The sequence below is a fragment of the Myodes glareolus genome, chromosome 4, assembly GCF_982192425.1.
Source record: "Myodes glareolus chromosome 4, mMyoGla1.1, whole genome shotgun sequence".
Lineage (NCBI taxonomy): Eukaryota > Metazoa > Chordata > Mammalia > Rodentia > Cricetidae > Myodes > Myodes glareolus.
The window spans coordinates 85,754,084-85,766,779 of NC_142029.1; the positions used below are offsets into that span (position 1 = coordinate 85,754,084).

The following is a 12,696-nucleotide window of genomic DNA, read 5'->3' on the forward strand; positions in this document are numbered from 1 at the left end:
CAAGTGCCTGGCTGACTCAGAAGAAGGAAAACAAAAGAGGAGGACTCAAGGCCTGACTTACCTAGGGTGCCTGGATAGTTCTTAAGTTTGTCAAAGTTCTGTAAAATAGTAACAAAGGGCACCTTAGCCAATTTTAGCGGGCACTTATTAAACACCTACTATACGCAAATAACGGCCTCTCGAGGGGAAAGTTGAAGGTTCACAGACGATACTCCATGGAGTGGGGGGGAGGTGAGTAAGTTGTATACAAACTGTGAAGTGCTGGAATACACAAAATGGAAAGGGGATAAAAGACAAATATATGCTAAGCACCTACTGTATGCCAGCCCCTGGGGTAGGCGTTTGAAACATACTAAAACACTTAATCCTTATAAATTCAAACTAGTCCAGGCCAATTTACTCATCCCTTTAATCTCGCTCAGCCTCAGATTCTCCATTCATGGGGCTGGGTTCTGTGGAAAGTTATGAAATGTACTGGATCTGACTGCTGCTCTCGGACAAGGATTGGGACGAGGGAGTACAGTGGAGTGGGCTGCAGCAAGGAACCCAGCGGAGGGATATGTGTGACAGAAGAGAGGTACAAGGGTACCTCCACTCACTGGAGAAACCTAAGCCAGGTCCCATTGCAGCTGGGGCTGGCGAAACACAGGCACTGGGAAAGGCCACAATACTCTGCTTTTTCCAGCTCCTGGTTGGGACTAGGCAGGCTTTTGCCTGGGATGGAGCCAGGAGGAGAAGGCCCCAGCCTGAAGCTGTTAGGTAGGAGCTAAATCCAGGGCCAGATTTCCAAGGAGGCAGTGGGGCGAGTGAAAACACCCAGATTCTTAGGTCAGGAGGCCTGGGTACCTGGCAGGAAAGGCCAGGCACCTGCTTTTGACCCTGAACTCTGAGCTGGGCTCTTCCTAAACAGAATGAGGGAAGGGTGCTCAACCCCCTCCTTGAGGGTTGTTTTGAAGCATATGTTATCACAGGACTGAGCTAACCATAAGGTCGAGACCCCTAGTCTTTACAGGCAGAGAAAGTACAGTCTGTGGAAAGAGGAGACTAAACTCAGGGTCCTGTCTAGCGGTCCAGTCCGATCCGGTGGAGTCCTCAGAGTCCTGTGACCATGGGGGCACCTAAACCCTCACCTTCCCCTCAAGAGCAGAAGAGGATTTGTAGCTCACACTTCCTTTCCCATTCTTAAGCGATCCTGCCCACAGTGTTCTGGGGGTCTAAAGTCTCAGACACTTTGTCCCAAATCCTTAAAACGGGGCATGAGTCTGCCTGCCTTCGCGGTATAAGTTCTTCAACCCTGACCGGGAGTAGGAGCCCAGAACGGCCCCTTTAAGAAGGTTGGGGGTGGGAGCAGACACCGGGAACCCCCGCCCGAAATGCTAGCGCGGGTCGGCGCCTGCCCCGCCCCCGGAGTTAAGTACCGGACAGCCCTTGCGTCCTAGCCCGCGCGAGGAGCCCTGCTCCCTCGATTTACGACTGGAGACTCGCTGCTGTCCAGACTCGGCACGCTCTGTTCCCTAGCCTTTCAAGTCCAGACACCCAGACCGCCGCGATGCTTCTCAGCCCGGGACACCCGCTGTCAGCTCCAGCCCTGACCCTGGTTCTTACTTTGGCCCTGTTGGTTGGATCTGCGTCTCCCGGTGAGTGAGGGGCTGACACCCTGAACCAGCGTAGTGGATTTATGTGGAGGCTATACTCACAGGCCAGGATCAAGAGTCCAAGGGCCCGTACTTCTTCCCCAAGCTGAAGGTCTGGGAGGAAAGCTTTGATCTATGTTTATTGGGTCTCTGGCTATCACAAGTTGTCTGACTTTCTTGACCCTAGAAAGTCAGGGCCCCGAAAGAGGCCCCTGGAGTCAGATTGCCAAGGGCGTGGCTCTGCCCACCCAGATTGTCTGGGTCACTCAGGCCACCTCAGTGCCATCCAGTCTCTTTGCCAGACAGGTTTGGGGTGATCATAGCGGTACTTAAAGAGCACCCAGTGGCAGTAGTAAGTGGGCATCCTGAATACAGATACCCTGAGCCAGAAATGGGGAGTGTTGTGTGGTGGGAAGTGAAGAGGAGGCTTAATGCCCGACCCTGTGTGTACCCAGCACACCTCTGCCGTGGCCTCCTCTAACTGCCTGGTGTCTGGACCCTTTCACAACTCTGCACCCCTCCTTTCATGCCAGGGCTGGCTGGCTTCTGCCTCTACCTATGCCCACCCTTATGTCTTTTTTTTTTTTTCCCATCACTGCTCTTCTCATTGAGAAGACCTGGTTGGTGACAGACAGAACCACCCCCTCTTCAGGTTCCAGAGTCAAGGCTGCTACCCCTGAGATACCCCAGCCCTGGGGTACCCCATGCCACACCCCCTGTCCCTAGCTGTGGTGCCTGACCAGCAGACTGAGTAGAAGTGAACCTTCTCAGAGGTGCTAGTGTGCACTGCCTCCATCAGAGAGCCGGGAACCCTAGCATTACAGCATTCTTCCCTTGCTGGAGACGAGGGCTGAGATGCCGTACAGTATGCAGCCTCAGGGCCCGTCAGTCACTACTGCCCATGTATGAATCAGGCCTTCAGCCTCCATTCTTCAGGGCCATTTCCAAGAGCAGCTAAGCGCAGAGAAGGAACTCGAGTCTCCCCTCCAGGGACCCAGGCCACACCCTTCTCATCTGATGGGGGAAACCAGCTCTAAAGAAGGGGATCACAAGGCACACAGAAGGGAATGAGTCAGGGACAGACCCCCTGCACTAACGTGACTCATGGGTAGATACAGGCTCACCATTTCTGCTTCACAGATTTCGCTTTCTAAAATTCCACAACCCTGGTGGTGAACAGAGCTGGGAGACGTGGAAAGGGAACACCTGAGATAGCTGGGGGTTCGGCTCATCCAGCCCCCAATTTCCAGCCAGGAGGTTGTTCCCGGCAGCCCCTACCTACATGGGCTTCAACTGAGAGCAATTCCCAGATACCATCTTAGCACTGACAACGTGAGACACAGCACTAGGGCCCCACAGAGATGGACAAGCAGAACTGGGGTGTGGCAATGTGTGCCTGCAGTGCCAACATTGGGGAGGCTGAAGTTAAAGGATTGCACTGTGGGTTCAAGGCCAGCCTGGGCTTCAGAATGAGTCGCAGATCCATCTCAGTTAGAGTGAGACCCTGCCTCAAAGACGAACAAAAAGTAAAAAAGCGCAGGGGAAGAAGGAAGAAGAGAGGTGAAAGAGAAAGGGGGGGGGGCGAAGCGGGAAATGGAGATAATAATTGTGTTAATTCAGGAGATAGAAAAATGAAGTAAAATTCAAAGAGCAGTTTTTAATTGTGTAGAGAAAGACCCACATGCAAGGTGTGGAAGAAATCAGACGCAAGATGGGTGGGCCAGCCATCCTTGACTCGAGCCCTGGAGAGTGGGAAGGGAGTCTGCGCTCCTGTCTGCGGTCCTCAGCCTGGACAGGGGCGGGAGGTGGGTGTAACAGGGTGTTGAAATAGAAAGACCAGCCTGACTGGAAGGCATATTTTGAGCACAGGACAGGAAGAGCCATTGGGCTGGGACACAGAAACCTTAAACGGCAAAATGAAGCCCACAGCCTAGGCACTGTTGGTAACGAGAAGAGGGCGCAGGTATAGATCAGGGAGTAGCCGGGTGCCTATGCCTAACAATAGACCCATCCTGGATTTCAGCAAGGATCTGGGGGAGGGGAAGAAGGAAATAACTGATATTCTCCCCTATGCCAGACAGAGCTTCTGCATAGCACACCCAACTCTGTTACCCCAACACTGTCTAGGAGGTTTGCACGTGGGGGCTGAACTCATGGCCCAGCATCAGGAGGCTCGGGGAGGGCGTAGCTATGCTTCTTCACCAGGCTGATTTCTGTTTGTGGGGCCTCCAGGTATCCCATGCTGTCTGGCTTTCATGACCCATGGAGTCCCATTGACCAGACCATCCTGGGCTCTGCCTGAGGAAAGTGTCACTACTCCACCTCTCTTGGAGGTACTTTTGTTCTCTTGTCCCAGCCGAGGCACACTTGGGTGGCTCCCCTGCACCTATCAGCATTCCAGAGTATCCAGATCATGGGATCTGGGAGGCGAGTTTTCTTGGCAACCATCTGGGGCAACGTCTCAACTGTACAAACAGGAGAAATGAGCCCCCAGAGAGGAAGCCGAAGTCTAAGGCCTTTGCAGAACCCCAGCTGCCCAGGAAAAGCCCAGGGGAAGAAAAGGAGTCCACTTCTTCTGAGCTCTGTGGGAGACCCTCGGCAGAGAAGCAGAGGAAAGGTGAAAGTGATGTCCGAAGGACAGGCTGGGGAGACCGAAGATGGCTTTCCAGTGCAAGAAGGCTTGACTCTAACCTCAGCACCTGGGGTGTGTCAGAGTACAGCTCTGGGGACATTGACTCCCATAGCTCCTCTCTGGCCTGGCCTCGCCTGGGATCTAAGGGACTGAGGTGGGACCTACATAACAGAAACAGTCCGGACGGGGATCTGAAGAGATCGGGCATTTAAGACAGAGGTGCTCCGGGACCCAGATACTAGAAAGAGAGTCAGAGTAGATTCTGTTGGCTCTAAGAGTGATTTAGAGTGGTGTGGAGACAGATGAACCTTGTGTCTGCACTGTGTGCGCTGCCCCGGATCTCTGAGGCAGGGCAGAGGCCAGGGCCTTAACCCAGCCCACCCAGACTCTAGAAAAGCTGCCCCAGAACCAAACATAACTGAGCTCCCACTCCCAGTGTCCACATGCCCAGGCAGGACAAGAAGAGCCTTTTAGCAGTGCCTGACTCGGGGGGGGGGGGGGGGACTATGGGGACGGGTGAGCCATGCCAGGTGGGCCAGGCTGCTGGTTGCTTGGACCAGAAGGGGAGAGGGCCACAGGGAAAGGAACAGGCATGTGTGGAGCTCACACAGGAAGTGTATAGGCTCTCTGGGAACTGGGCGTGCTGCCCAGGATAGGGGAGGGGAGGGGGACTTGGATATCCCTGACGTCCATGCTTGCTTGTTCACTGGTGCACACAGATGGGGCACGCACATGAGGACCCACAAGCGCAGGCCATGGTGGTATCCGACCGCTCTCATAGAGCCTGACAGAGGCAGTAAGGGCAGGAGTAGCTGCTGCCTCCTCTCCAGTCCTCTCCAGACAGACCTGGGCTTGGGTGATGCCTTGGGGGACGTGAGGGTCAGGCAGGGCAGAGCTGCACCTCCTGGTCAAGACCAGAAGCAGATAAATTAGGGGCCTGTATGCTAGGTTTTAGGCCTGCTCCCTCTTTGGTTCTCTGTATCACTGACTCCCCGACAAGTGCTGGCCATGTCCAGAGCCCCTCCGGCGTGCCCTCTGCCCCAGCCTATGTCAATTCTGCAAAGCCTTCCAGAGATAAAACTCTTGCTCTAAGTGCAGACAAGGTGGATCTGGGTGCACCATATTGCCTTCATTGCTGAATCTGCAAGGAATCTTGGCATTAACTAGATCAGCACCAATAGTTAAGTGTTTAGATCCTATCTAGGGCAGGGTTCCTTAGCTCTCTGGCCACCAGGAGAACCCAAATCTCCTAACAGGGAGAGGGTAAAGCCAGTTCATCACTCAGCCTGATCGTTTTTCTTCCAGAACCAGCCCTATTGGGTGCTGGAGTATAAGACGGGAAATCGTCCCATTTCATAGAGGAAGAAACTGGGTTCAGAGAGAAGTAAGGACTCCCCCAATCACTCAAGGCATTCTCATTCATCCCAGGTCAGGCCAGCAGGGTAGAGGTATCCACTAGTGACCTCAGCCCCCCCCACACACACACACAGGAAAAGAGATATCTTCTAGAGAAGTGCGGGTCCCTCCAGCAATTGTTCCCCGCCTTTCCAAGTCCTCCTACCTCATAGCAAATCCTACCTCATAGCAAATCCTCCATTAAAAGCCTCCACCTACTCCCAGCTAGGGCGGCAAAGGAAGCCACACATTTGTCTCTGATACAGGTTGTAGCCTGGGGCTGCTGTCAAGGTGGCTTAGTGGTGTGGATCGCCCATGTTCTGGAGGTAGCGTGGGTGGCCCTGGCCAAGAGCAGTGCCTGTCTTGTTGACCAGTCTCTCTCACTCAGTGCCTACCCACGCCTGCCGGCTCAAAGCCTGTGGAGGAGCCCGCTCTGCCAACTCTGGTGTGCATTAGCCAGGCTGCCAGCCATGGCTCATGCTTACTTAAATGTTTCAGTATGTCCCCACCCCCTCTGCCTCCACAGACCTAACAGCAGAAACTGACCCTAGACCAGCCCCAAGTGGGTCACAGCAGAGCTCAAGAGGGTGCTTGCTCTGGAGTCACACAGTGTTTCCTTAGTAGATTGGGGGCCAGGCCTCCCTGCCCTTTGTCCTTATTCCCTGGCATGGGCGGTGGCCTCACCCACAGGAGCAGCAGCCCCGTGGGAGCAGATGTCTCATCTCCTGCTTCCTGGCTCTCGAACACATAACTAAGCACAGGGGCGTTCCACTGGGGGCTGTAGCAGTCACTGTGCTGACCAGGGATTTCAGAATGTGCTTCAAAGTGCCCCCGGGGGTCACACTCCAGCCCACCTGGAGGTATATGATTCTGGGACTATGGGTTGGCTGTCTGACCCAGTGCACATGGAGCAGCTTCCTGAACAAATGTTTAACGATCGAGTTTTATGTCCTTTTTGCCAGGAGTGATGGCACATTACTGTAATCCCTGTACTCAAGAAGAAGTGAGATTGAATGTTCATGTCCAGCCTAGGCTACATAGCAAGACCCTGTCTCAAAATTGATGATGATGATGATGATGATGATGATGATGATGATGATGATGGTATAATGTTAGGCTACGGATGCAGCTTCTTTGGTAGCTTGTCTAGCATGTGTGAAGCCCTGGGTTCAGTCCCCAGCAGAATCACAGACACTGAGTGTGATGGCGTGCACCTGTTATCCCAAGACTTGGAGACAGAAGCAGAAGGATCTGGAGTTCAAGGTCATTCTTGCCTAAATAGTGAGTCTAAGGCCCTTAAACATTCTCGACTCCATAGTGAGTGAGATCCTGTGTTAAAAACAAAACAAAACAAAAATATACTGTTTTAATAGAAGTTTCTATGGCAGAGAGAAAAGAGGGAGGAGGAGCGGGTGAGACAGAGAGAAAAAGAGACAGATTGAAGCTACTTCAAAGAATCCCACTCAAGGCTGATTGTGGGGTTTCCAGTAGAGTCCTTCTCTGGGCAATTCAGTGGGAAGCTTGAAGGCAGGGAAGAGCCCCAGAATACAGCCTCCTCACACCCAGACTCTGAAGTTTCTCCTGTCTTACACTCCCACTCTGCTACTCCTACAATCAAATAGGATTCCTGAACATTCAAGTGGGCAAAAGCCTCATTGTCTCACTGTCAGCAGACCCCACCACATCGTCGCTACCCTGTGCCCTTCTCTCCCTACAGAGCATCAGTCTCCAAGGTCAAGGTGAATCATGTCCTAGTATCTGATTGAGCCAGCCAGTTAGCATCTGCTATTCCCAGCACCCTTCCACATCTGCCCCAGCTGGTCTCCACAGCTGGACTTCCCTTCCCCAATCCTTTGAGCTTTATCACCACGGCCCCTTTTTACCACTTATGGTAAAAAGTATTTTTACTGCTAATGGCTCTGAGACCTGTAGCCTAGTAAGCTTTTCTCTTGGGACCCTGTATAAAGCAACCTACTTTCACCGTCCCTCTGTCTCCTGACCCACGGCTAGACACTCAGCAGGTGTGCATGCGTGAATATGTGTGTGCCCACATGTACACATACACACACACACACACACACACACACAGTGCATTGTTCCATGGGCTCTGACAAGAACACGATCCAGGCTCCAAGTCAGCAGTCCTAGGGGAAGCCCCCCAATTCAGGACACACACCCTGTCCCAGGAAGGACCTCTGGTTAAGTCTAGGCCAATCTGCTCTCTGGGGAGCAGAGAAGACTGGGGAGAGGAGACCAACTTCCGTTCCCACCTAAGAGCAAACCCTTCCCCGCCCACATTTCAGGAGGGGGCAGCTATAAATATCAATGGGCCCAGGATGCTGATTCCCACGAAGAGAGTTCCTCCCTGCTGCAGCTGGGGCAAGGCAGCCTTGCCTCCCCACCCCTTCCTGGCAGAGGGAGAACAAATCACCATTTTGGGGAGTCTCTGGGCTATGGATGAGCTCCTTTCCTATTCTCATTTTGACTCAACCCCCACCTTTCCTGCTCTCAGCCCTGGGCTAGACCTTCTATGGGGAGGCAAGAGGCTAGGCACAGTGGTTACAAACATGGTGTTAGAGCGCTCCTGGGATTAGATTCCAGCTCTAACACTCTCGTGTGACCTTGGCTTGGCCCCCTCTGAGCCTCCAGTTAGTCTTTTATAAAACAGGAAAGAATAATTCCTGCTTCTCACATGTGTTAAAGACAACGAAACCAGACCGAGGCCTGGAATAAACGGTCTGTGAGCCCTTGTGCCCGAGGTTGCTGGTATTTGGTTCCTCCTGTCTTTCTGGGGTGGGTGGCTCAGCAGTGGGGTGCTCCTGCTCAGGAAGGGTTTCAAGGCAAGGACTCTGTGAAGGCTGCCAGCCTACTGCTGCCTACTCACCGCACCCCCGGGCCAGGACCCTTCACAAAGTGGCAACAGGGCTCCGCATGTCCTGCTTGAGGACTGAGGTCCTGTCCTGCTCACCTACAGAAGCAGAAGACCCCTCCTGGGTGCCCAGAGCCCTCTTCCCACGAGCTGTAGCCCTAAACAAGACACCCTAAGCTGGCATGCAGCTGAAACTTAGTCAGAGGATGCCAAGTGAGTGTCCAAAGGTACTCAAACCCCAGGCCCAGAGAAATTAAGTGAGCAGGAAGAAAATGGCCCAGTACTGTTTACGGGCAGGGGAACCCAGAAGCCTGTCTTTTTCTTGCCCTCTGCCAACCCCACAGAGCTTTGCTTGATACACTCTCCAATTCTGATAAGAGCCCAGTGACTCTGACCTAAAGTGGCTTGACGTCAGAGTACCATAGGGCCACTAACACTGCTCATAATCAGCAGTGGTAGCTACCTAGCAACAGGCAGAAATGCAGGCTGAGAGAAGCTGAAAAGAAATCTCTGGGATGTTGGTGATGTCCATGTGTGAGCCCCATGAGGACATGCGAGAAGTTAATTTCCGGAGAGGTCTACAGGGTGAGAAGTCTGGTACCTGTGACTCCAGAAGAACCCTTGGGACGAAGGACTACCCAATCCTAAATCTCGGGTTGGGCTCCTACTGTGTGGATACCTCTGCCTTCATTTCATAGCATATTGGGAAAGGACAGGCTAGCTCCCCGGATGTGCTAATAGAATCCAGGCGCCTACCCCTGGCTGTTTCTGTCTCCAGGCATCTGGGGCCCGTGTGCTTCTGGTCACCCATCTGCAGCCCAGCTGAGTCCTTCTAGAAATAGGGAGTGAGATGGAGGTTTCTTCCTCCAATTAGTGACAACTGAGAGAGAGGTAGGGGACTTGAGCCTATGTTTACTGTGTGACAGGTTGAGATATCTGACCCTGCTGTGTGGCCTTCAACAGACCCCTGTCCTTCTCTGTGCCTCTGCATGGGAACTCTGATCTCACAAGTCAGCTCTAAAATTCTGAATCCAAGCTCTTAAGAACGAGATGGGGGCTCAGCTTCTAGCTAGCTGCTTGTCCTGGGTCACACAGAAAGATGGGCTTCAGGGCACTGATGAGCCAGTGTTCTCTGGCATTGGGAATCACTTCCCAAAGTTAGCCCCAGACCCTGGGGCCCTCCCAGGATGAGAGCTTCCCTCCACCCCCGGGTTCCCATCTTCCACCCCCTAGCTTGGCCCCACCCTGCCAAAAATAAACTCCGACCACCCCATTTTGTCCCAGCCAGACCCACCCAGCCCCTCCAGAGCCAGTTGAGTCACTGCTCGGGACTGCTCCTTTTTTTAACCATCTGAGTCACCGGTTGTGGCTATGGCTGCATGACACATGCCCAAGCTGCAGGCAGCCCATAGTCCCTAATAAGCACAATGGTGACAGCGACAGAGTCTGCATAGTGACTAGCAGCAGGTGGCTATCTCTGCTGCTTTGGCTTGGAACCTCTCAGGACTGGGAAGCACACTCGCTAGTAAGCCTAAGGTGGAGCTGACCCCACAGGCCCTGCCTTACCTGTAGCATTTTATTGCCCCTTCACCAGACCTAGTCTTGTACACCGAGAGAACCAGAGGGATCTTCAAGCCCAGGGTCTAGGGATGAATGAGAAGGCCTGGCTTCTAATGTGAAGGACACAGAGATGTCCACTATTGCCCTGGCGTATCTGGTTCCAGCTCAGGTCCCACACTGTGCCTGAAGACTCACCGCAGGCAGAAATGCCCGCTTCTGGCTTCTGCTGTTACTCCTGCCTACCACTGGGATGCTGCTGTCTCTCCCAGACTCTTTCCACCCCATCTCTGCTTCTCCACCTTGACCATCCCTGTCCCTGACTGGATCTCTCCATTTCTCCCATATCTGTGATTCTTCTCTCCCCATCTCCTCCTTCCCCATCACTAGCGCTGCATCTTTGCCTCTCCCCTCTCTGGTCCAGCACTTTCTTTCTGTCATCCTCTACCCAGTTTGGATGCCAGTCTGAAGTCCTCCCTCTGAAGATGGCACCCCTAGACCCTCCTCTGTCTTCTCAGTAGACAAAATAGACCCACATCCACCCATTCCCAAATGGGAGTCTGGGCCCTGGAGACCAATAATCCCGAGAGAAATTTTCCATCCCCCTCACCCAGGCCCTGTCCCCTAGCCCAAAGCATAGGCTACATCCTGTCCCAGGGAATGTCAGGATCCCACAGACACTTCCTCAGAGCCTGGGGGATGGGGAGGGGGCCTGGGAATGGCCCCTCCTTGAGCTCTGCTGGAGCAAGGGCCTGCACAACTTCAAATCCTATCCTCTGTCTGTGGCTGTGCCTCCAGCTATAAATAGGGGCCCACAGTCTATTTTCTCTAAAAACAAGCATCAGACTGGGTCACCATGGCCAGAAAAGCACTCCCTGGCTGGAACAGTCTCCCACCCTTCCTCAGTCACTGTGCCTGGGCCCCTTAGGTGGTTAGCAGGGCTAGGAAGGAGGTTGGAGGTGAGACACAGTGAAGAATATCCAAGGCAGTCTCCAAGGTGCTACCTGGGCCACCTGGGCCACCTGAGGGCATGTGGCCACCCTTTATACACCCTCCCTGCCAACTCCCTCCATCACACAAGTGACCTTGTGCCTGAGACTCACAGTGTCAACAAAGAGAAGTGGCGGCAACACAACTCTCCACAGCTGAGTGACTTTGAGCCCCAAATGAAAGGAGAGTGCCTTGGCTGTAAGACAAGGGGAGGGAGGCATGAGGTCTGTTTTCAGAGAGAAAGAAAAAGAGCTGGATCCGAGACAGGGCATGGGTGTCTGCTAGATCTGGACAGAAAAGCCTGAGGTCCAGCAAGGCTGGATCATGGTGAAGTTCAAGGGAGATGAGGGTGAAGACTGTGGACAGGCACAAGGTCACTCAGGGTCTTCCACATCGGTTTAACTGTGGCTACTACTTGCAGTGGAAGGCAGGAAGCTCACTAAGGCGGGCGCGGATGGTGGTCTTCTGCCTTGTAGAATGGCACAATGGGAAGGGAAATTAATTTGGGGGAGAATTTAGAGGCAGAGGCAGGATAGATGGAAAATAGGTATCCCTTGGCTGTGAGGAGGGAGGAAGATGTGGATCCCGGAGAACTCAGGATTCTGTCTATAGTGGCTGCAGAGTGGGAACTTTACTGGGCCAGTGTGCAGGTTGGGGCAACATGACCTTGTTTGCTATGAGTGTGATTAGACATGGGGGTTCCTGGCCCAGATGTCCAGAGCCACTGGTAGTGGACCTGGGGACTCAGTAAAAGAGATCATACCTGAGACTGGAAGAAAAAAAGATGGATACATTGTAACAAGAGCAGAATTTAGCTCCTGGGAGCCACAGGTGGCAGGAAAGGCAGTGGGACCCACCTCCAACAGGAGGCAGACCCACAGGAGATGTGAGACCTCCGTTAGGGCTCCGTGCACGGAGCCTGATTATCTCTTGACTCCGTAGTTCCTGGGCCCGACCTTCTAGCCATAGACTCTTACGGCTGGGCACTGGCCAATGTGATGTTTTGTTGCTCGACCTGAGACAAATCTCCTCGATAGAAATTCTCAAGACAGGTTGGGCCATGGTGGTGCACACGCCTTTAATTCCAGCACGCGGGAGGCAGAGGCAGGTGGATCTCTGTGACTTTGAGGCCAGCCTGGTCTACAAGAGCTAGTTCCAGGATAGGCTCCAAAGCTACAGAAAAACCCTGTCTCAAAAAACCCCAAAAAAAGGAAAGAAAGAGAGAGAAAGAAAAGGAGGGAGGGAGGGAAGGAGGGGAGAGAGGAAGAGAGAGAGGGAGGGAGGAAGGAAGAAAAGGAAGAAAGAAAGACATTCCCAGGACTAAGGAAATGACTTAGAGGTTAGAACCACTGACTGCTTTTCCGGAGGACATGAGTTTGATTTCCAGCACCTGAATGGCAGCTCACAACTGGCTCTAACTTCAGTTCCAGGGAATCTGACACCCTCTTCTGGCCTCCACAGGGACTGCATGCACGTAGTGCCCAGACATACATGAAGGCAAATACCCATACACATAAAATAAAAAAAAAAAAGGCTTTTTTTTTAAAGGAAATTCTCAAATAGGGTCAAATGTCACCTCCTTTTGATCTCTACTCCTCTGCCTATTGTTGCTCCCTCCA

At 53.1% G+C, this 12,696-nt stretch overlaps 1 protein-coding gene across 1 annotated transcript in view; it reads left to right on the forward strand.

Annotated features, from left to right (window-relative positions):
* Window positions 1–1,425: 1,425 nt before the first annotated feature.
* Window positions 1,426–12,696, forward strand: part of Cspg4 (chondroitin sulfate proteoglycan 4) — a 35,991-nt gene continuing 24,720 nt past the window's right edge. Inside the window, exon 1 of the mRNA XM_048417308.3 lies at window positions 1,426–1,637. Coding sequence (XP_048273265.3) covers window positions 1,550–1,637 — 88 coding nt within the window. The 5' untranslated portion in view covers window positions 1,426–1,549. The remainder of the gene's footprint in view (window positions 1,638–12,696) is intronic.